This window comes from Orcinus orca, chromosome 3, assembly GCF_937001465.1.
Source record: "Orcinus orca chromosome 3, mOrcOrc1.1, whole genome shotgun sequence".
NCBI classification, from domain to species: Eukaryota; Metazoa; Chordata; class Mammalia; order Artiodactyla; family Delphinidae; genus Orcinus; species Orcinus orca.
In genome coordinates this window covers 171039430-171064337 of record NC_064561.1, presented here as the reverse complement: position 1 = coordinate 171064337, position 24908 = coordinate 171039430, and the positions used below count along the sequence as shown (strand labels likewise).

At 48.2% G+C, this 24908-nt stretch overlaps 1 protein-coding gene and 1 long non-coding RNA gene across 3 annotated transcripts in view; one reads left to right on the top strand and one right to left on the bottom strand.

Annotated features, from left to right (window-relative positions):
• Positions 1 to 10754, bottom strand: part of RETREG1 (reticulophagy regulator 1) — a 123041-nt gene extending 112287 nt beyond the window's left edge. The window contains exon 1 of one of the 2 annotated variants that reach the window (XM_033436563.2): positions 10306 to 10754. In XM_033436563.2, coding sequence (XP_033292454.1) covers positions 10306 to 10634 — 329 coding nt within the window. In that variant the 5' untranslated portion in view covers positions 10635 to 10754. The remainder of the gene's footprint in view (positions 1 to 10305) is intronic. The other variant, XM_004274475.4, reaches the window with a different exon arrangement.
• A 53-nt stretch (positions 10755 to 10807) lies between these two features.
• On the top strand, positions 10808 to 16508 carry LOC117203053 (uncharacterized). Its single transcript, XR_004485627.2, has 3 exons — positions 10808 to 11385; positions 11462 to 11566; positions 14489 to 16508. It is a non-coding gene; the product is annotated as an uncharacterized LOC117203053 (long non-coding RNA).
• Positions 16509 to 24908: the final 8400 nt, after the last annotated feature.

Sequence of the window (24908 nt, the reverse complement as noted above, 5' to 3'; positions counted from 1 at the left end):
CACCAAGAAAGAGTCCCGTAACAGAAAACAGACAGACGCCAAGAACTCAGAGCAAACACAAGAAAACCTTCGACCTTAAACCATCATGAATAAGCTCAAGGAGAAGAAACGGGTGCTGCTGACTCTCCTGACCCCGTTCTCAGCAGGGGTGCAGTAACAGAGGCTCTCACACAGGAGAGGGGGAATGGGGTGACGACGCAGATGGCCTGCAGGGACAGAAGACCCAGGGGACAATCAGACTAGATCAGAACAGGGGGAGGAAGACTCCAAGAAGGGTGGCTCCCAGGGAAAGAAAGAGAAGAGAAACTGAAGTGGGGGGTCTGATAGAGTTGACCTTTATCAAAAGGAGTTCTCCAGAAATGCTGGAGAGTTAGAAAGATCGAACAGAAAAAAATGCTAAGAGCAACAGCAAAATAGAGTTGTACACGAACGGGCCGGTAAACGTGGATCTCCTTCCCCACGAAAGCGACAGCCAGGCTCATCCGCCCTCAACCCGCTCAATCTCAGGAACTCACCCTCCTCCTTCAAAGAGAAATCAGCTGCCACTGGCAGGTGACCCTTAGCCACCTGCCCTCCAGGTGTGCCCACCTTTCCCCCTGGTCCTCAGGTGTCAGAGGAGCAGGTGTCCTTCTAAGCCCAGCCGCCACGGGCTTCCCCAGAGCCCCCTGCTGTCCCTCTTCCCTTCCCCTGTCTCCACCCTTCCCTCTCCGTTCCCCCATCCTCACAAATGCCAGCACCTGTCAGAGGACCCATCGGGCATCAGCAGAGCAGGTGGAGAATGGCATGGGGGCGGGCTCAGGACTCTGCAGAAGGAGTGAACACAGGGAGGCAGGAGACTGGCTCCACGCTGAGGGGCTGCAACTGGTCTCCCGCTGATACTTCGAGATAAGATACCAGCAGGATCACTGGGCCCGGATCAGGTGAAAGCACAAGTGAGATGACTGGCCGGAGACAAGCCGGAAAACGGCCCCCATGTAAGCAACCTAAGCCACCCCGACCGCACGCAACTCACTCCAAGTTCGCCTGTGTGTTCTTCCACATGTACTGTGCTTCTAATAAATGCTGTCTCTATTTCACAGTCTTGGTCCCTTTGCTGAATTCCTTCCTCAAAGACAAGGACCAAGGTCCTTCTTCCACAGCTGGAATCAACAGAAACAGCTAACAACAGAATGCTTCTGACATTCAAAATCGGCTGTCTTGGTAGGCACGAAAGCCAGGCACCGGGGAGAGAACGGATTTCCTAAACTGTCTGAACTCCCGTTGGCCAAGTCAGGATCTGGCCTGAGGACCAAATCCCAGAGGGGCCCTGGAGGGCAGGGTAGGGAGTTCTGTCCTCCACAGAGACTGAGCCATGATGCTGCAGCAGGGGGAGGTGGTGAGGGGCTGGGAGGAAGGGAGGGTCCCCCTTCCGGTGTGACTGGGAAGGCCAGGCCCTCATGCCGCCCAGGAAGGGGCACTTGCCGATGGAACCCCAGCAGACCCGGCTGCGACCTCACCTGGCTCCCAGGGAACCCCGCTCTCTGGGACTCGCGGCGCTCTGACCCTCCTGCCGAAGATGCTCCTTCATCACCACCTTGCTGAGGTCGGTTTCCTCACACTCTCCCCAGGCTCTCTTCTCATACAGCCCAGCAGGTGGTCCCTAGGAAACTTCACCACCCCCAACACACACACATCTGTACTTCAACCCAACCCGTCCCCTGCTGCAACCCCAGGGACCCTCAGAATGGTTAACACCAGCCACTCCTCATTTACCCTCGGAGGCTGAATCACCCCCCCACCCCCTCTCTTCTCCCATCCAAGAAATCACTCAGTCGTCCTGATTTTATCGCCAGTCTCCCCACCCCGCTGCCTCTCTTCACCACCATGTGTTCCTGCAGAGGTGTCCTGCCCCACCTCTGGCCCCAGGTTCTCGCTCCTCTCATTCACCGGCGGGGGGCGGGGGGCGGGGGGCGGGTGATGGAAAGCCGGTAAGCAGAGTCTGGCACACTCGCTGCAAGAAGTTCTGAGCTAAAACTAATGGTGTCTCCTGCTTGCTCAACCAGCTCCAGCCACACTGGACTCCGTGCTGTTCTGCAAACACCCCCAGCCCACTCACCCCAGGGCCTTTGCACACCCTGTTCCCTCTGCCTGGAGCATTCTGCTGCAGAAGTAGCTGCTTGGATCCTTCCCTAATGTGCTCTTCGGGCGATAGCTCACAGTCACTCCTCTGAGAAGCCTGCACTGACTACCCCAGAAAAGTAGCACCTCCTTGTCCCTCCCTGTCCCTTGTCCCTGCTTTAGTTTTCTCCACAGCACCTAGCTTCTCCTAGCATTTTGTGCATTTGTTTATTGTCTTTCTTCCACCATTTCCACCACGAAAATATAAGCTCCATGAGAAAAGGGATCTCATGCTTTCTTGTCCACTGTTACATCTCTAGCACCAAGAACAGTGTCAGCATGTAGTAGACAATAAATATTTGTTGAATTTTTGAATGCAGGTCTTAAGAGAAAGGGACTATGGCTATATGACAGTATATATATGATGGTACTTACATAAAAGTAATAGACAAAGACTGCTTATTTGATATAGTCCAAATTCCTTAGCACAATCCAATAGTAAACTCTTCAGAAACTGACCCCAATGTTTCTCTTTCCAAACTCACCTGTGGATATTCCCTCTAGAACATAAAATACCTGTCCCACCCCTCCCCTCCCCTGCCATCCTCTCCCCTTCCCTTCCCCTCTCTCTCTATATAAATGAATAGTGATGAGTGCTACTGTGTACCCTGTTCAAGCTTCCATCAGTTAACTGAGTACCTAGCACATAATAGCTACTCAGTATGTATTAGTTCTCTTCCACCTTTTACATACTGATTATCCCGTCTTTTCCCCAATCTCCATACCCCCACTTGCTGCCTAAGGAAATCCTATTGGTTCATCTTGGCCCATGTATGATAATTTAGTGCTCGCAGCATAACCTGAGAATTACTTGCTGACTAATCTGTGCTTCTCACCAGGGATCAGAATGTGTCTTAGTCATCACTGTATTCCCAGCAGCTAGTGATAATGATACACCTCATTGATTTGTACCCATTTCGATCAATCAGGCAGCTTAAAAACATTCACGCACAACAGGATAAGAAGGAAAAGCAGCAGCAAAAAGAAGCTGAGGGAAAGTTATTACACAAATAGGCACAACCATAAAACTGTGCAAAATCACTAACGATGAGCTTTGCGGTTATCACACTAGAGAAGAAAACCTGATGGGCTTCTAGCATGAGCATGAATCTGGTAGGAACAGCCCCATTTCTTAGGTCCTCAACCAGCAGTTCCTGGTGCTAAAGGACCAAGGCCTAGAGAACAGCCTTACATGGGAACTCGTGAAAGATTTCCTGGGTCTAAGAACAAGCACATGAGGCCACTACTCAAGAAACATTTACTGGGCTTCCCTGGTGGCGCAGTGGTTGAGAGTCTGCCTGCCGATGCAGGGAGCACGGGTTCGTGCCCCGGTCCGGGAGGATCCCGCGTGCCGTGGAGCGGCTGGGCCCGTGAGCCATGGCCGCTGGGCCTGCGCGTCCGGAGCCTGGGCTCCACAACGGGAGAGGCCACAACAGTGAGAGGCCCGCGTACCGCAAAAAAAAAAAAAAAAGAAAAAAAAAGAAACATTTACTGAATATGAAAAACGTCCACAACTATTTTCAGTGACCTGAAGCCTTTCTATTTTGCAAGACCTTCCTTAAACCAGCCCTGCCCTGCCCAGGCTAGGGGAATACCCTCTAGTCCAGTCCAGTTCACTAAACCTTTTTGAGCATCTACAGTGTTTCAGATCCCATGCTGGTTCCACGCATACAAGAATAATAATTTCTCTTTCCCGCTCCCCAATGTACCCTCAGCCTGAGGCAGGTGAGTCTCCCCAGAGTGACAACATCCAGTGCGCGTCCCCCATTTATACCTGGGTTTGTCCCACGTGGAAAGCCCTCACCGTTAACCTTACTTTTATAGTTACACCTTCTCTGCTAGGCCTATACATACAATAAATCGCACAGAGCTTTCATCAACTATTCCAAACCCCTCTGATATCCACTATTCCTAAACTGTAAAGCCCTAGAAACTGTGGCATACAATGTAGAAGTGTGGTGCATTGTTTCAATCAATTCACTGAACCAGCCATGTCTCCTAGAGCAGAGAGTAAGCTCTCAGAGCCAAGGGCAGACCTGGGACTTCTGGTATACCCCATGGACCCAACACCATGTGGGCCTGGAGCAGACATGCTTCCACGGCTCCTGATGCCCCGAGGGAGCTGAGATAAGGTGAGGGACATGAACTAGACTCGCTAACAGGCTAAAAATGATCCCTCTCAATGCAGAACCCACCCTCTCCCAACATAACTATTTTCACCCCATGCTGAAACTATTAAGTGAAATTCTGTAGTATTGAAAAATGTAAGCCCTGTTGATTCCCATATCTGACTTCCATTATTCCTTAGAGTGACAGAGTTGTTTTTTTAAAAAAGAAAGAAACACTGAATTTGCAGAAAAGGACACGGCTTCATCACCCAGGCCCGTGACCCAGGTTAGGACTGTGCTACTGAATATGGGTAGCCAGTAACCACATGTAGCTGTCTGAACTGAAGTTTAAGTTCAAGAAAATTAAAAATACAGTTCCTGAGTCACACTAGCCACATGTCATAAGTTCAATAACCACAATAGGCTACTTGCTACCATACCAGACAGTACAAACGTCAACTATTTCCATCACTGCAAATATTCTATTGAATAATACAGGTTAAAGTCATCGTTAACAACTCAGTTAACTTCTGTGGGCCTGTTTCCTCTTGTGTAAAAGGGGAACAATACCTGCCTCACTGGTTGCTGTAAGATTTAAATGAGGTGCTAAACGTGAGCATCCTTAATAATTTTACTAGTTGTAGCCTGACGAACTACACCTGCGTATATAGTTATATACGCAGGTATAGTTTGATGGCAGCAGCAATCATTAATAGTAGTAGCTGTCAGAGGAGTTACTATCAAGTAGAATAAAGAAATTCCGTCTCAGGCCATGTGAAGAGAAGGATGCTGTCCAGGAAGATGGGGAGAAGTACACACTGGTCGTATCACCTCAGAATGCTGCATTTGAGGAGGAATACATACAAACTGAAGCGTGTTTAGAAGAGCCTGGTCAGTGGAAGGAGCCCAGGATTTCTCTTCTGGGGGAAAGAAGACTCAGCAGAAATGGAGAACAGAACAAATCCTGAAACAGACAGAGGACTGTCCTGGGGAGGGAGCCCGGACCTTGGGCAGCTGTAGAGATAACAAAGAGGTGAGCTTAACTCAGTATAGGAAAAATATTTGCTAGTCAGAGTTGTCCAGCAGTGGAAATGCTGCCTTATGGAGAAGAGAGTTCAGGATCCCAGAAAGTGCTCAAATGCAGTGATTCTCACACTCAAGTCACCTAGTGAGCTGGAGAAAATTCAGATGCTCTGGCCCCACCGCAGGGGTTCTGGCTCGTATATGTGGGGTGCAGCCCACGATTTGCATCTCTACAAGCACCCAGGTGACGGCCACGATGATGCCAGTAAGAGATCGCTCTTTGAGGGGCACTGCTCTAATGCAAGCTGGCCCAACCCATCAGCGATGGCATAGAGGGGCTCTTGACATCAAGTGGGAGCTGGACCCTGCAACCTTCCAAACCAACTCTGGAGGACAGGCCTCCAAGGACTCTAGGTGGATCCTGGGCATTCCAGACTGCACAGGTGCCCAGCCTGAAATACGGCAAAGGTCTCCTGCAGGGCATGCCCTTGTGTCATCACCTCAGGCTAATCAGTTTCTTGCAGTTGAACTATTTATACAAGTGGAGGGTAATGTCATCAGGTAGTGCCAGATGCTCTGAGGAAAGAGGCCCAGCATAGATTTCTCTGCACGCATGCTCTCCAACGGCGGGTTCAAGACTAAATCACATCCGAGCAGCTTTCCAGGCTGCATTGTGTGGCATTCGGTTTCAGTATCGTGACCAGCAATGACAGCAAGAAGAGAGACATAATCCTCCAGCCCTTGCTACCCAAGGCAACTGCCATGTGGCCATATAAAGCATGGCCAGAGCTTGCCACACTCCTCTCACCAAAACCAGACATTTCACACAAATATTTGTGCCTGAATTTTTTCAACAGCTTTACTCGTAATAGCCAACCGTGAAAACGACCCCAAAGAACATCGACTAGCAAATGGATGGACAAATAGAGGTATATCCCCAACTTGGCAGCCTAGTCAACCGTGACGAGAAACGAACAACTGACATACACAACAGGGATGAATCTCAAAGCCTTATGCTGGGTAAGCAAAGCCAGGCACAAACACATCATATTGTAAGGTATCATTTATATGAAACTTCAGCAAAGACAAATCTAACCTATAGTAACAGAAAACAGATCAATCCCCGGGGTGCCTACAGGTGGGAAAGGAAGCCAAAGTAATCTTTAGGAGTGACAGAATGTTCTAGAACTTGATTGTCATTGTGGTTCCATGGGCGTTTACATTTGACTGTTCACTTAGAGTGTGTGCGTTTTATTGACAGTATACCGCAAGCAGCTAATTCTTTAAAAACAAAACCAGATGGGTATTTTCTGTTTCACTGGGTTCATTCTATTTGATGGTGTGCTTAAAACTGGTGTCACTGGTTGCCCCTGGAAGGAGACAGGTAGCCAGTGACAGGTGTCAGAAAGAGCCTTTCCAACTGTTTACCATTTTATACTTTTAAACTTTTGAACTGTGAGGCTGTATTGACCATTCTTTAATAAATAAAATTTTAAATTAAGAAAAAGAATTCACAAACATGTCCCTCATTGGTAAAATGAGAGACCCAACCCTAGGACTATTAGACTGTTGGGCGATCTATTTCAGGTTGTGGAAACCCTGCTCCTTGAGACAGGTGCTACACGGTCTGTATTTTATCAAACTCCTCTGAGCTCTGAGTGAATACCAATTTTTTTAAGCGTTATTTAGTATTTTTCAAAAAATATATCAAAGATAAGAATGCACACACACACTCATAGTTTTAAAATAATTATAACTTGAACACCAGGTAACTTCCACCACTGAAGTCAAAAAACAGAACACTGCCTGTACTCCAAAACCTTCCACGTGCCCTCTGTCATCAAACCTTCTCCCTCCTCCCAGGGACAACCACTCTCTTGATTTTGCAGATAAGAATGTCTTCTATCAACATATCTCTGATCAGTACTGTTTAGTTTTGCATAGTTTTCAAAAAACCGAATCATTCTGTACATATTGTGTGCTTTTTTTTTTTGCCCAAAATTACGTTTGTAAAATTCATCTGTGTTGTTGCCTATAGCTGTAGGTTATTTTCATTGTTCTATATGTTATTTTATGGTAGGAATAAATGTACCACAACTTATTTGCCCATTAAAATATTCATGGGCACTTTTACAAGGCATTTTTGGGTCCCCATTGCCTATAGAAAAAACTGGTCCAAAAACAAAGTATGACACTCGAGGCAACCACTGCCCCCGGATGCGTCTCCAAAACACCCAGTCACTCTCATCTCCCCTACTTCTCCCCCACCAACTCATGTGGCATTGCATCAGTCAAATATATTGGTTGAAACATTAAGTACAATTCCTTAGGACTGGAATGCTATCAACCATATACTAGATCTACCCAAATCATTCCTGTCCATCCAAATCTGACTCGAGCATGATCTCCTTATGAAGACCCCACAGTCCCTTCTAGCCAGGATGCCACCTCCCCCAAAAAAACTGTATCAAAATGAATGATCCCTTCTCTGACTCTTTACCACACTCGCTCCATTCAGCCTTGAGTTATACCCATTTGTTATGGCCAAGTCTCAGCTTTTGTGCTCTCAGTGCACAGCACTAAAATCTTGCAGATAATGGGCAGGTAATAAATGTTAGAGCTTTTGAACCCAGGCTCAAAATCCTAAACGCTAGTGCTGGTACCAGGTACTAAACAATCAAAAATATGCATTTAAGAAGTTCATTTCCCCAAAAGTAACATCAAGAAAAGTGCCAAGGGCTTCCCTGGTGGCGCAGTGGTTGAGAGTCCGCCTGCCGATGCAGGGGACACAGGTTCATGCCCCGGTCCGGGAAGATCCCACATGCCGCGGAGCGGCTGGGCCCGTGAGCCATGGCCACTGAGCCTGCGCGTCCGGAGCCTGTGCTCCGCAGCGGGAGAGGCCACAACAGTGAGAGGCCCACGTACCGCAAGAAAAAAAAAACAACTACAAGTGCACATCCCCCACTGACGCAACAATTCCACTTCTGGCAATTCATCCTACAGCAATACTTGCTTATATGCAAAATAATGCATGTTTAGGCCATTAGCTATAATGCTGTCATAGCAAAAGTTGGAAACAATCTTAGTCCATCAGTAGGAGACAGGTTAATCCGTGACATCCATACAATGGAATTCTGTGCAGCTGGAAAAGAACAAGGAAGTGATCGCCAAAGTACACTAAGAAGAAAAATAGTCCAGATAGTATTCCACAATTTGCGTAGAATATTTTGCATTTGCTGAAATATGCACTATCTGGAAAGATACACAGGAAACTTGTAACATTGGTTGCTTCTGGTAGGAAAGTGGATAGCCAGAGACAGGCATGGGAAAAAGATTTACAGAGTGTTTAACCTTTTGTACCTTTAAACTTTTGAACTTGGAGGCTACTGGCTATTTTTTTAAATAAATAAAATTTTAAATTATGAAAGAGAATTTTACCTCATTGGTAAAATGAGGGAGACCCAGCCCTAAGACTATAGGACTATTGCCCAATATAGCATCAGACACTATATTGTCCTTCTTCTGAGTGCCCACTGTAACTTCATAACAGGTTGCAGAACTATGGAATAAACTCTAGAAACACTGATAGCTAAGAGACCCAAAGTGCAGTTAATTCACGTTCGGGGGTCTAATAAGAAACAGCTCGGGCTTCCCTGGTGGCACAGTGGTTAAGAATCCACCTGCCAATGCAGGGGACACGGGCTCGAGCCCTGGTCCAGGAAGATCCCACATGCCACGGAGCAACTAAGCCCGTGAGCCACAACTACTGAGCCTGCACTCTAGGGCCCATGAGCCACAACTACTGAGCCCACGCACCACAACTACTGAAGCCCACGCGCCTAAAGCCCGTGCTCCACAACACGAGAAGCCACCACAATGAGAAGCCCTTGCACCACATCGAAGAGTAGCCCCCGCTCACTGCAGCTGGAGAAAGCCCGCGTGCAGCAACAAAGACCCAACACAGCCAAAATAATAAATAATTTTTTTAAAAAAAAGAAAGAAACAGCTCATTTCAGGAGAAAAACCAGGACTAGCACAGATCTGCAGAAAAACCTTCAGGTTAAAGGAGCTAACCTAGAAAGTAGCAGGCTGTGTATGTTTCGGTCATTTATTTTCTCACTTTAAGCTTAAGAAATCTATGTCCTGTAACAAGTATCCACTGCTGAAGCTCTGCTTATTCTGCAGTGTGTGGGTCATGCTTGTCATGAGGACACAGTTGCAGACAAAGAAGGTTTTTCTCCACCCTCCATCAGACTGGTAACAGATAACAGGGCACGACCTTCAGTGAAGGAGCCACACACTTCCCCCGTCTTTAGGGGTGAAGGGTGGTTTTTGAAGAGACAAACCTGTTGATCAGGGGCTTCTCACACAACATTCCTGTGTATTCTCTCTGTTCTTCAGCTAAAAACACGGCTGTTTTCCACACGGCACACCTGCGGGGCACGGTGATGTACCTAATCCACCTGTTTGCCGCCTGTTTTCTCATCAGGGAGTAAAGACAGTAAACCCAACCCTCCAGGGAACGGAAAAACAAATCATTCAGTGCCCATCTCAGGTGGCTGATGGACACAGGCTCAGTCTTCAGCGTGCACCTAAGCTGGTCCAGATAGGCCCGCTCTGGGTGCAAGAACGAATGCAAGTTCAAGTGTCTGTGGTCTGGCAGGCTTTGGGCGAGCAGGTCAAGACCTGAGAGTTTCAGAAAGCGAAGACCAAGTGCACTCTGGGCACACCTGTCGGTCCAGGTGCGTGGGGTCAGCCCACCACCTCTCCCACGAGGCTGCATACACACACGGAGAATGACAACTGTTTACAGGGAGGTGGGTCTGGAGGAAAGTTGAAGTGTGTCTACCTGTTCGAGAAAGGTGGCCGAGAAAGTGGGCCAGGACTGACACCTTCCTCCGCGGGGTCCGGCGTGCATCTCCCCCCCACCCCGGCCCTGGGCGCGCCCTCCGCCCGCCCCCGAGCGCCCCAAGGTCACCTGCCCTCCCCGGCGTCCCCACCCACCCCGAGCTCTCACCAGAACAGCAGGTTGGCCCCGACGAAGGCGAGCAGGCTGCGCAGCGGCCTCTTCCAGCTCAGGAGCTCGTCGGCGCGGCAGCCCAGCCACAGCACGGGCTCCCCCAGCAGCCAGGTCACCGCGGCGGCCACCCCGCCGGCGGCCTCCTCCACCTGCCGCCCCGCGCCCGCCGCCGCCCCTTCCTCCTGCGCTTCCCCCTCCTGCTCCTCGCGGGGAGCCCGGGGGGGCGGCGGCGGCGGCGGCGGCGGCGGCGGCGCCTGCTCCTGCTCGGCGGCTGCGGGACCCGGGCATCCCTGCTCGGCGGGCTCCGGGGGCGCCGGGCTCGCCATCTTCGGCGGCGCTGGCGGGCGGGGACTGGCACGGGCACGCGCGCGGGCGCGCCTAGGTGTCGCGCCGAGAGGGCGGCGGGTCCCGGCGCTGGGCGCGCACCGCGGGGCGCCGGCGGCTGGGTGCCTTGTGACGTCAGCCCCTGCCGCGGCGGGCCGCCTCCCGGGGGAAGTGGGTGCGGCCCAGTTCGCGCGGGGCTGGGCGGGGCCGGGCGGCCTCCCCCAGCCGCCCCGGCGTGCGAGCGGGGTGGCGTCCCGGGGGTAGCGGGGACCCCGCCCGGGACCGAGGGAGCGTGACCGCCTTTTCCCTTCCAGCTGCGGGGGACGGCGCAGTAGAGCACCGCCGCCCGGCCATTATCTAAAAGGGAGTCAGGGCCACGGGCGGAATCAACTGGAATCCTCACTTTCTCAAGCCACCGATCGCCCAGCCCGCAGCCTTACCGGGCGTGACGGGCACCCCTCCCCCTGGCAGCGCATTTCCGCCGCCAGCGACCCGACGCCCCCCGCCCCCGTCGCAGGCCCAGTGCCCTTGCTGGGACAGATTGCACACCCATAGCATAGGTCTTCAGTACTCTGCGAATAACGTGATGATATAAAGGTTGGATTGAGAAAGGAAGGAAAACAAAAACAAAAACGTTTTGGGTCAGTTCACGAGCGGCCGCAGTGATGGGGAAGGGGTCTGGGGGCTTCCTCTCCGACTTTGCGGGCAGCGTCATCTGGCTCAAGAACGCACGCTGGTCCGTGCGAGGCACAAGTGAGCGGGGAGCTTAGAAGCAGGACCCCTTGCGTGTGTCACACAGGTTTGGGCAGCCTTGATTTCGGTCGTTCAGAGTCCCTCTGGTCACCACAGGTATCAGGACGGGTAAGGCGCTGTGAGGGCGTGACAGAGTCCTGAGACCTTCCTTCCGGGGCCTCACTGGTTCTTGTGCTTCCGGGTGAGTGTCGGGGTGCGGGGGGGAAGGGAAGAAAGGTAAATGTTTATGCTCCCTTTTCACTATTTGCATTTTTTAAAGGTTCTGTTCTTTAATCCCCGCTGTCACTTTTCTCTGGAATAAAATGTCCCTTCCCCATCCAGAGCATTCTACCTGTGATGAATCAGAGCATCTCACATCCTCTTGGAGTTCACTACTGGCAACCAACCTTCTTTCACAGGATGGATGGGGCTCATTCCCAGAGCAATTAAAGCCTGTGGTTTCCAGGGAGCCTCTGGAGAAGGTTCTATAGTGTTCCTCTGGGGTCATTATATATGTTTATACCTCTGTGTACACATATGTAGCAATTCAGTACATTGCAGACGTGTGCACTTTCCTGTATGTAGGTTATACCTCAAGAGGGTGTATTCCTAGTTCACTCAGAGGTTTACTGAGCACCTACTATGTGCCCAACATATGGCTCAGCTCTGTGGATATGGCTTCCACGCATAGGAAGTTCACAGTCCTAGGACAGGCCGGTGACAATCGTGATAACTGCTGTGACAGAAATAATCACTCAGGGCTAAGAGTCCTTACTTAAGTCGTGCATCCAAAATTAGGGACAGGGTGGAGGAGTCAGGTTTCAAGGGGCTTTTTGGAATAGACGGCATCTGCCCTGAATGGTAAGGAAGTAAAGTGGAGGTTGGGAAGGGGAGGCAGTCATTTCTTTCGGGAAATCAACACGAGTGAAGTTATGGACTTGCAGGTGGAGGTACGGTTCCTTATGTATATTTGCAGGAGGTCACCAAGGCCTCGACTGATCCACTAGTGGAAGGAAGTTTGGTTTTTGACGTGACGGCAACGCAGAGTCTCACGTTTCTGACTTGTCTTTGAAAAGAATCGCGACAACCCGGTAGAGAGTGGCCAGGGAGGCATGAAACAGCAATGTGGAAACAATCCCGGTATTTTTTTTCCACAAAAGAAAGACCATCCTTCCCCGGGTATTGCCCCCTCTCTTGGTCCTAGTGCAGGACCTTTTGAAAGATAAAGGATGCTTTATTGTGTCACCTGGCCTTTGCTTAGCACTGGATACAGCCCAGGGGTTGCGAATATTCGGAGATTCGTCCCTAGACTCCACAGCTGGAGGGAAGAATTGCAGGGCAGAGGAGGTGAGGAACCCGATATCCCCATTGTCCAAAACAGCATGATATGATTTCAGAAACATGTCTGCAATATCCGACACATTCCTCCTTCTCCCCGGAATTCTAATTATTGTTGTCAGGATAGGTTGAGATAGTGAAAGCTGTTGACAACCAAGACACATAAAAGCTCAACTTCAGTTGCTACATGTGGTTTGCAGCACTTCTCTCCATTTAATGATAAAGTTCCCTACTCACCGCTCTGTGAAATCTTTTCCTTCTCTCTTAAAGTAAAATGTTACCCAACACTGTTTTGCACAAAAAAACTGGACTGATTGCTCTAATCTGTCTTTTTCACCTCTGACCTCTAATCTACCAGCAGATAATGTCACAGGAGTAGACACTGGCCTAGACATATAAATGGGTGCTACTGTGTGTTTTTTCTTTGTCTACTTATCTTTGTGATGTGTGACTAATGTATTCAGTGCTAAGACTACATAAAAATAATGCTAATGATGCTTAAAATAAACCTTGTCCCCTCGTTTCAACAACATGTCACGTTTAAAACCCCTGTGGGTAACCTTACCGTTTAAGATTCTCTTCTGAATTTTGCATCTCTGTGTCCTGGGGACAGAGTGATTAACAGTAATGAGCTAGACGACTTGAAAATATAGATCCGAGGAAAACAAGGAAAATGGGTATGTGTCAGAGGGGAAAAAAAAAGGAGAGAGAGAGAGAGATAAAAATAGTTGTAGCCATTGAATCTAAGGGACAGTTCAGAAAATAACAGCTCAGGCAAAGAAAACCAAAATACGAACAGGAACTCTTAAAAGAGGCCACTCGCTTTTCTCTTCCAAAAGTAGCTAGAAAGCTTGTAATAGGAGAGAAAAACAATGAATAATTAATTCCCACTCTAGGAGGTCACATTGGCAACACCAAGCTAAGCCTTGAATGAGAGGGAAATGCCCCAATATTGGTTTCTTTTTTTCCCTAAAATGTTTCATATTAGACTCCTACAGGAGGTCCTTAAATGAAGGAGCCGTGCATCGATGTTGTATTATATTAGTCCTGCAGATAGATTTTTGTGTGCTGATAATTTTGTTAAAGCAATTCTACCCTCCTATTCTTACCATATCCTCTAGTCTGTATTGATAATTTTGTTAAAGCAATTCTACCCTCCTATTCTTACCATATCCTCTAGTCTGTATTGATAATTTTGTTAAAGCAATTCTACCCTCCTATTCTTACCATATCCTCTAGTCTGTATTGATAATTTTGTTAAAGCAATTCTACCCTCCTATTCTTACCATATCCTCTAGTCTGTATTGATAATTTTGTTAAAGCAATTCTACCCTCCTATTCTTACCATATCCTCTAGTCTGTATTCCTAACTTTCCCTAATTTTTTTGCCACTGAGTCGGGAGAACCTAATAGTCTAAGCAGAAAGAAATAGGAACATCACGCAGCAACGGAGGGGTTGGAAAGGAAGAGTGTGCCTGGTTTCCAAGGCCCAGCTCACAAAAGGAATTAGCTATTTCTGTTTTGGGTTGACTGTTGTGCTTATTAGAATTGGAATATCCAACCCAGAATAATCTGTGTTTGATAAGCATTCTGTAAGGGAGGTGCTAACCAGAAATGAACCGCAAGATGGTGGCCAACCACACCCAGTTGGGGTACTCAGTTTTACGTATTATTCCCTAATAATATACAAAAGAGCTTTGTCAAGTCTTCAGGAAGGTTAATTTAAGGAACCTGAGGTCACGCTACAAGAGTATGTCCCGAAAAGGTACCATTTATCTGCCCACAGGCACACACGTCAACACACACACACGTGACCAGCAAGGATGATTTCAGAACATTGACTCCCGAGCCCTTCCCACCTGCCTAGCGGTTACACTCAACTCAGCAGACGGGTCCACCGTTCCGGTCCTGTTGGAGGAGGTCACCGAGAGGACGTGACCGCCAACTGAGCCTCAAGCTGGACCAGGCAATTGGAGGCGCCTCACTCCCTCCCCTGTCCTCGGAAGATATGTTCTGCCCACCGTTCCCACAGCCGGAGCTGTCCCAAGGATGCAACCATGAGAGAGCAGTGTGGTGTGTTGAGACCGTTTGGACGGTCAATGTAACTGAGCCCCGTTAAGGCCTCTGTATAAACTCTGAGGATTCTGGCGGGCTGGTGCGGAAGTCAACTGTCTCCCCCGATGGGCTGCTAAGGAGTGTGAGCTTTGGGGCCTTAGGTGGGCCTTCAGCAGGAGAGTAAAGTGGCCTGGTCTGTGTTTCAGGAAAGTATCTGGGGCAATGGATTCCATAGAACCCGGCAGAGACACTGGAAGAGACTTTCCTTGCCCCTCGCTAGGAGAGGGGGGAAGATGAGGAACAAGTTTGGGACATCTTCGGAAAGGCCGGTTAGGCAGGTGGGCACAGGGGATCCTGGACAGGATCCAGGTGGAGGGAGTGACCTGTACAAAAACTTGCCAGAGGGCAGGCCGGCCGCGGTGAGTTCAGACGCCAGATCAGATGGACTGTGGGGCTCAGAGGATGTGATGAGACTTCCGGACAAACAGACAGAGGGAGTTTTGGGTATCAGTAGCCAAGTTCAGACACAATTCTGTGAGCGGCGGAGGATTCCTGAAATTGGTGGATTTTCTTTTTTATCGTCGTGTCTTTGTTTTTACCGAGAGAAGGGATAGACTCAAAATTCCAGTCTCCCGAGGCCCCAGCTTGATGTCCATCATCAAAGCAAAACCGCGATGTGCTCGTCTCTAAATGCAGGTCTCCAAATCAGGCCTTCAGTCTCAGGGGTATTCTCTAAGCTAAAATTAGACTCGTGGAATGTACTGGAATCGCTGCGTTACATCCCACAGACATCCCTTCAGAGCCTGTATTTGGCTTGTCACCTGTGACTAATTTTAGTTCATTAGAAATCAGGCACAAAACCTGGTGACTTTTTAGGCTGGGATAGTGGCCCGGGCCCTGTTGAGATCATGCAGTCAGGCTGTGTCACATGCATCCTCTTAGACCCGTGCATGAACGGGCACAGCCAGGGCTGTTCATGGGCACACTTAAGCTCTACAGGACTCCTGAGCTGTCAGAGGAGTTTGGAGATTATATTTGATACAGTTCACAGTATGGTACATTTGCTTGGAGGCCAATTTATTGCAAATTGATGGTTTCTGTCTACCCCACTGCACTCTCCTGTCCCGCCTCTGCCCTAAATCAGGCCCCCCAGAACAGCCTTGGGAGCTTCCTCTGGGTTGCAGGGACAAGGGCCTGGCTGGGACCGAAGGCCTTTCTCCTTTCTCCAGGGAGAAGATGCCTATGAACTCAGGGTCCCACAGGCTCAGTGGCCTCAAGCTCCCCAGGTGCTGGGCCGCTGGATTTCCCAAACTCTGCCAACCGCTGGCATCCAGTGCACCTATAGACCGTTTTTTCTCCCACTGATGAGGTAGTTCTTGCTCTTGCCCTATAAGGAAGGGAGGTGACAGAGTTGGAGGGAAGAGACTCCTTCGGGAACGTCTACCCCAGTGGGTCCTTGTTCCTTATGAGTTAAGCTTGTTTCTTAACCCATCCCGTGTGGGGCTGTCTGATTCCTCACAAGCCCTGTTGGGGAAGACAGGGGGGGATCACAAAGACAGCCACCACCCTGGCACAAGAAGGAGCTTTAACAACTGCTCAGGAAACCACAGTAACCCACAGTCCCCAGGGCAAGAAATACCGGAGTGAGTTTTGATTCTGGTCACTCCTTTCTCTGTGTGGAGCGACCATACGTCAGGGTCGCCCACGACAGTCCTGGCTTATGCCTATTGTCTGGCATGGTTATTTTTTTAAAATAAGTTTATTTATTTATTTTGGGCTGCGTTGGGTCTTCGTTGCTGCGTGCAGGCTTTCTCTAGTTGCGATGAGCGGGGGCTACTCTTCATTGCAGTGCGCAGGCTTCTCATTGCGGTGGCTTCTCTTGTTGCGGAGCACGGGCTCTAGGCACGTGGGCTTCAGTAGTTGTGGCTCGCCGTGCTTTGCGGCATGTGGGATCTTCCCGGACCAGGGCTCGAACCCGTGTGCCCTGCACTGGCAGGCGGATTCTTAACCTCTGCGCCACCAGGGAAGGCCCCGGCGTGGTTATTAATAGCACTTCGTTTTCTTTCTCAAAGGTGTCGGGTTTGGATGATAAATTATACAGGTTCCCCATCCATCTCTCATCTGTCACTAGCCGCTGAGAACGCTTCTTCTCAAAATAGAGCCACCTTCCCTGTCCAAGCTTCGTCACTTGCTGCCTGTCTAAATTGCAGTAGCCCCGTGCTTCCGTCTCTTCCGATCCACACCGTACACGTCTCCTCTAAAACACAGCTCTCAACATGGGACACCCACCCAAATGCTTCCAACGATGTCCGGTCACCTAGAACCGCTAAATCAAAATCACAAGCCACCTTCTAAAGTCCTGGGTCATCTCTAAAAGTCGTATTTCTTTTTAGGCAGATTAGCTGCTCGCTAATCTGGACACTTGACTATCGTCAGATGAACTCTCCACCAATCAGATGAACTCTTCACCGAGTCCACGCTCCAAGCAAGCCCTCACATTCATGGCTTTGCTGACACGGTTAAACTTTTTCCCGTCTTCTCCAGCCCTAGCTTCTCTCTCTGCAACTCAGCCCGACCCTTGTCCGGAAATCCTTCCTCAAGTGCAAGGAGCATGGGTTTCAAATTCATGAAGATCTGAATTTGATTGTAGATCCTAGTGTCCAGGCACTAACCATTATGTTTTATTGATCCTAAAACACACCTTTCCCCCCCCACATTTTAACATACCTGGGAATGAAATATGCCTTAAAATCTACGACACTTTAGCATCAGTTAAATATAGTAGCTCTCTGGCTTTGTGTTCTAACACAGACTCTCCGAGTCTTGGTTTCCTCATCTTTTAAAACAGGAATAATACCTGAGTCTCAAGACTGTTGTGGAAATGACTTGAGATAACTCTAGTCGAGACCCGGGGTGGGGATATCTCTGTGGGAATCTGGATACTATGTCCAGCCATTTTGTAATCATCACCCAGTATCTCACAGGAAGATGTACCACGTGCAAAAATTGCAGTGGCGGGCTTCCCTGGTGGCGCAGTGGTTGAGAGTCCGCCTGCCGATGCAGGGGACACAGGTTCGTGCCCCGGTCCGGGAGGATCCCACATGCTGCGGAGCGGCTGGGCCAGTGAGCCATGGCCGCTGAGCCTGCGCGTCCGGAGCCTGTGCTCCGCAACGGGAGAGGCCACAACAGTGAGAGGCCCGCGCACTGCAAAAAAAAAAAAAAAAAATTGCAGTGGCAACAGATTCCAAAGTTTGTGTACTAATAGAAATTCACAGAATCCTCTGCAGTGTGCTGAATCAGAAAGTAGTCTCCCCCACAGGGGTGGCTTACCCACAACATTCCACTGAGAACTCTGTTCAGAGGAAATAAGGGGGACCTTTCTCCAGGGGTAATTGGTCAAGTAGCTTTTAGTTGGAAAGATGTCATTTGCTTCGAGAAAACTACAAAAGCAGCTTTGTCCTTAATTTATTCCTAAGTAGAAAATCTTCAAAAGCTGATTTTATGTTAAAAAATCCCCAGGTAGGTAAGTATTGGGTCCCAGGTGGATGGTTTGATAATGCTCATTTGGGTAATGTTCATTGCCCTCCCTTGTGAGAGATCCTCCCCTTTCTGTACAAAAGTTTGCCTGCTCTGAGAAGCCTGGCAGGCAGCCACCCTGGGCTACAACTAGCTGACTGGCAAGGGAATCTCTCCTTCGGTGTCCTTTTGCTGCAACCTCAGGTGAGAAGCCCATCCTTTGCAGAAGAGCCCCAAGTACAGATCATCAAGGGTTGTGGTGTAGGATTTTAATTGGAGCTATCAGTAACTATGAAGAGCCTGAATCAATAATACCCCATGGCAATAAGCTCACTTAGGGAGCAGGTGTTGGTTTCTAACTATTTTCTACCAAAAAGAACCAAGGCTCCTTAGAGAATTGGCTGATAGTAGGTCTGAGTCAGGAAGGTGTTGCATGCTGGAAAGCAAAGATAAGTTCAAAGAAAATTTAATAGTTCATATCAAAAGGACACAGAAGCCAGCTTGAAAGGGATTCCACTGACCAAATCTGGGAAACTTTAAGGATCAAAAAGAATAGGGACTTCCCTGGTGGTGCAATGGTTAAGAATCTGTCTGCCAACGCAGGGGACACAGGTTCGAGCCCTGCTCCGGGAAGATCCCACATGCCGCAGAGCAACTAAGCCCGTGCGCCACAACTACTGAGCCTGCACTCTAGAGCTCGCGAGCCACAACTACTGAGCCCGCGAGCCACAACTACTGAAGCCCGTGAGCCTAGAGCCCATGCTTCGCAACAAGAGAAGCCACCTCAATGAGAAGCCCACACACTGCAACGAAGAGTAGCCCCCGCTCGCCACAAGTAGAGAAAGCCCACGCACAGCGACGAAGACCCAACGCAGCCAAAGATAAAATAAATAAATTTAACAACAAAAAAAAACAGAGGAAGAGATTGAGGAGAATAAAGAAATATAACAGCCAAGTCAATGTGTGAAAATTGATTGGATTCTGGGTCCAAAAACATAGTTATCAAGGACATTTGGAGGGAAAATTAGGGTAATTTGAGTCCAGACTGCATAGTAGGTGATCTTGTTGAATCAATACTGCTTTTCTTAGGCATGATAATGATATGGTGGTGTGAGAGAATATCCTCCTTCTGAGTGATGCAATATGCACCATTTAGGTGTGAAATGCCAGAAGAGCAGCCATCTGCTTTCAGCAAAAAGGAAGTGTGTGTATATATATATAGAGAGAGATATAAATAGAGAGAGGAAATGGGTGCAGCAAGATGCTGGTGAATCTGTGTGAGGGGTATCTGGGTGTTCGTTGGTCTGTTCTTTCAACTTTCCTGTGGGCTTGAACATTTTCAAACAGATGTTTTTTAGAAGACTGTATGAGAGAATAGGAAATAGAGAACGTTTATATATATATATATATATATATATATATTTTTTTTTTTTTTTTCTTTTTAAACACAGATCTCTTCTAGTTCCTTTTGCCCGAGACTATGACCTTTGATAATTTCTCTTTTCCAAGAACTCTTGCTTGACTTAAAATCACTGTGACAACAGAGCATGGGAATCATAGCAACAGGAAATGAAATATTTCTGCTTTCTCTAGAGAACTGTAGCCTATCTATGTAATTCTATCTTCTTATATTGAACATCAACTATATACAAGATCCTATGAGAGGTACCATGAGTGATACAAAGATAAACAACAACACGTTTTCTGCCTTCAAAGAGCTTAAAATCGAACACATAAACAGGGACTCAACATGTTTTGAGTGGTTATTATGAGCTAAACAAAAGACTAGGACTAGGGATCTAATTATGAATAAGACACAGTCCCTGCCATCAAAGAGCCCCTTGTCTTTTGAGAAATACAGACACATACATTAATGCCAATATAATAAAACAAGATTTATGAAAAGATCTTTATCACTGTCTAAAAATTATGCCCAAGCATCCAGGGACAGCTTCAGAACAAAGAGTAGCTTTGAGCTAGGATGTGAAGAGGAGGTCAGAATGTTTTCAAAACAGATTGGCAGACATTCCAAGAAAATGGAACAAAATATACAAAAGCATGAAGGTGTGAAGGTATCACGACATGTTTGGGGATCCACAGGTAGTTAAATATAGCTAGAATTTGGGGTATTTATTGAGGAGTAAGAGAGATGGAGCTGGGAGTCAAGCTAGTTGATGAAGAGATTTCATGTTACACTGAGGAGTTTGAGTTGCATCCTGTAGGTGATGGGGAAGCTTTGGAAGTAAGTGACGTGATCTGATTCTTATCTTAGAAAGATAACCCTGGTGGTGAAGTGGCAGGTGAATTGGGAGAAGATGAGGGAGAGAGACTGGTTAATGGACTTTTGTAATAGCACAGGCGAGAGATGCTAAGAGCCTAAACCAAGGCAGGGGAGGTGGAGACAGAGAAAGGGTAGGTGCAGGAGACATGTCGTATACAGCATCAGTCGGCTCTGGTGACTGAATGAATGTTGGGAAGTGAGGGAGAGGAGGTGGTCCAAGATAACCCCTGTATTAGGGTTCTCCAGTGAAGCAGAACCAACAGAATGTCTGTGTGTGTGTGTGTGTGTGTGTGTGTGTGTGTACGGGGAAAAGGGGGAGGGGGAATTAAGGAATTGGCTCATGCAGTTGTGGACACAGGCAAGTCCGAAGCCTGCAGGGTGGTCTGGGAGGCTGGGAATTCCCACAGGAGTTGATGTTCAGTCTTGAATCTGCAGGCAGTCTGGAGACAGAATTCTGTCCTCCTTAGGGCATTTCAGGCTTTTCTCTTAAGGCCTTCAACTGATTGGATGAGGCCCACCCACATTATGGAGGGCAGTCTGCTTTGCTCAAAGTCTACTGATTTAAATGTGAATCACCCCTAAAAAAATAACTTCACAGCACCATCTAGAGGTATTTGATAAAACAACTGGGCACCAAAGCCTGGCCAAGTTGACACATAAAATTAACCATCATCCCAGCCCCTTAAAAGACTGGTTATATTTTTGTGCCATTACTAAATTACGGAATAGAGGAGAAAGGCTGGAGACAAATTTGAGGAGAAAAATAACATCAGTTTGGAAAATGTTGAATTTCAGTTGGTCATGTTGTGTGGTCAATTGGAACAGATGCACAGGGACAGATCTTTCCAATGGGCCAAATTTAGAGATCTTACTGGAAGCCATAGGACCAGATGAGGCTAGACCACGAGAGACTGTTCATTCATTCAACAACAGATGTCTTCTGGGTGCCTCAATGGGCCAGACAGACAGGGGGACCATAGTGTACCCAAGATAAAATTCCTATCCTCATAGAGCTTAAATTTTAGAAGGGTTGGCAGGCAATGAGCAAATCTTCACATAGATATATCATTTCAAATAGTGATAGGTATAATTTACTGCTGCCTAACAAACCATCCCGAAACTTGGTGGCCTCAAACAGCTTTCATTTGCTCATGATTCCATGGGTTGGCAACTGGGGAGAGACCAGCTGGAGCGGCATGTCTGAGATCCATGCTATGGTGTTGGGTTCACTTATGCTTTTGCCATCAGTTGGCAGATGCTACACAGCATTTGGCTGGGGCTGTCAGCTGATATGTCTCAGTTGTCCCCCTGTGGCCTCTCCAGCAGGCTAGTTCAGGCTCCTCCCTTGGCAGTTGGGTTCCATGAGGGCAATCTCCTATTGTTCAAGCACTTATCAGGCCTCTGCTTGGGTCACCCTTTCTAATGTCCCAATGACCAAGGCAAATCATATGGCTAAGCCCCGAATCGTCATGAGAGGGGACAACATGAGAGCATGGAATTCATTAGGAAGTGACCATTAGCCTAACAATCTAACCTGTGCTAAGTGCAGTGAAGAAAATCAGAACAGGGTAAAAAGAGAGAGAATTAACTCAGAAGAGGGGGCTTTCACGGACAGGGTGGTCAGGAAAGTGACTTTTGAGCGGAGACCTAAATGAGGTAAGACACCTAGTCATGTGAAGTTCTGGAGGCAGGGGCATGCCGGATGGAGGGAACAGCGAGTGAAAACATCCTGAAGCTAGAACCAGCTTGACGTGCTCAAGAAACAAGGAGAGCAGAGTGCATCTGGGTGATGAACAATTACTAGTTACTGCTACGAGGCCAGGTTTTACTTCCTCACAGATTGTTGGCCATGTTCTGAATTACTGAGTTTGCCAAATAAGTACCATATGGATAACTTATTATTATACATAGTCATTTATTAAGTTTTAATTATATAGCTCTCCTTGAAAAAATTAACCCTTTCCTAAATATCTTGTGTATCTTCAGACATACAGTCGTATATTCTGATTTCAGTTCACTTGAAATTAGTTCAAAAAACAGGATTTCAAGGAAGAATGAATGTTAAATCACACACAACATGCACTGAGGCCAAGCTGTTCGGACCTGGCAGTGAGACCACATCTGGCACAGCAATTGGGATGATGCTTGGTTGACTTGGTTTTCACAGAGTCCAGACTTGTGCATTAAAAGGCCACATGATGGGGGCCTCACCCTGAATCCTCTAGTTCTTTAGGGATGACAGTGATTTCTGCCATTTTCCCCGAGACACCATGTCAGTTTTGACTTGCTATCCTGGTCATGGAGGGATTCATTTGAGAGAATTCTCCTTGGCCCTCTGCACTCTGGTAGTCTTCCCATAAGCCAAGGAACCAGTGTGAAGTTGTACCAAGCATTTGGGGTCTCGGGAAATGACCACCAGCTGGGGCCACAGACACAGTGGACCCACTGTAAGTTGGATCTGGGCCAGGTCTCCATTTCTAGGCCAGACCCAATATTCCTGTACTCTATCAGAGGCCAGTGATGGTGATTAGTGTCTCTAGGTATTAATGTCTACTAAAAGACCTTGCCCAGTAGTCATCAAAATACTTGGGTAACCTTCAGAGTTCAGTTGCCCAAGAAATCCTTTGCTGAAGGATTAGGAGACCCAGGACCACATACACTTGTGGCTTGCCTCCTGCGGACACAGTCTTTTCTTCAGTCAGTGGAACTGGGTCCAAACACTGGCTCAGGTCTGGAAGATGGGCAAGTGATTATGACTTTTTATTGGGATGGTAGCCTCTTGGCCTTCTGATCATACCTCCTTGACTTATTTTCATTGTACAGTTGAGCAATCTCTCATTGGTTACCCATCTGTCTTGCTCCTGGGGATTCAGTAACTAATCGGATTTTGAGTTAATTCCCTTGAGTGTTCTTTTTTTGGCTGGGGGAAGAGTTTTCCATATTCGGGGGGGAAAGAGTCTTCATGAATAGTTCTTGTCCAGAGGGGCAGCTGTCCACCAAAGTTTCAGTCTCCCCTTATATAACATACTGTTGTTACTGAAAAGCCTGGAACTACATTTCCCGGCATCCCCTGCATAGAAGTAATGCTACGTGGCTAGATCTTGCTAGAGGATTATAAGCGGAAGTGATAACACGTCTAGGCTGAGTAGGTTAAGAGGTGTACGTCCTTATCCAATCAACTTCTCCTTCTGTGCCATCTGTTTCTGCCGAAGGTGACCTTGGAAGGTAAATGTGGAAGAAGGCATAGCCTGCGTCAGCCTGGACCCCGGAATAACCACAGGAGCAGAACCTCCCAACATGATGCCCATATTGGACTGTTACATAAGCAAGAAATCACCTTTAATAGTGTTAGTCCAAATGTAGGAGTTCGGGGCTTCCCTGGTGGCGCAGTGGTTGGGAGTCCGCCTGCCGATGCAGGGGACACGGGTTCGTGCCCCGGTCCGGGAAGATCCCACATGCCACGGAGCGGGTGGGCCCGTGAGCCATGGCTGCTGAGCCTGCGCGTCCGGAGCCTGTGCTCCGCAACAGGAGAGGCCACAACAGCGAGAGGCCCGCATACCGCAAAAAAAACCCCAAAAAATGTAGGAGTTTGTTTGCTAAAGTTACCCTAACACATGCTCTCTATTAATTCTATATCAAATCTACATTAAATAAAATTGTTTCTGCCTCAGTAGATTTTTACCAGATTTGAAGGTATGTTTGTGATGGTGTGATGCAGATACAGATGACGGGACAGTATCAGATTCCCTCTGAGAGGCCCAGGGGTGTTTTACAGAGCTGGGCAGCTATCCCTCACCATAACTGGAAATGAAGTATAATAAAGTGCAATATGAATGCAATCAGCATGTACATCTTTCCTCTGTCCTCAACGTCTTAATATAAGCCGTCATTTTAAATACCTATCCCTGTATTGTGTTTGTGTCATGTACCTCCTCAGGTGCCCTGGCCTTGCCCATCACCCAGGCTCTCAGCATCGAGATGGCTGACAGCCACCCTGCAGGCCCACACTTTTCCACCCCTTGAGGCTGACGGGCTGTGTGTCTGAGGCCTTTGGATCCTCCTGACACAGATTTAGAGGCAGTGCCCCCCCTGTAGCGCATGTGTGTTAGTTTCCTATCGTTGCTAGAACAAGTTACCGCAAACTCAGTAGTTTAAAACAACACACGTTTATTTTCTTACAGTTCTGGAGGGCAGACATCTGGAATGAGGCTCACGGGGCTACATCAAGGTGTCAGCTGGGCTGCTTCCTTCTGAGGGCTCCAAGGGAGAATCCACTCCACGCCTCTCCCAGCTTCCAGAGGCTGCTGGCATTCCTTGGCTTGTGGCCCCTTGTTTGCCTCACTACGACCTCTTG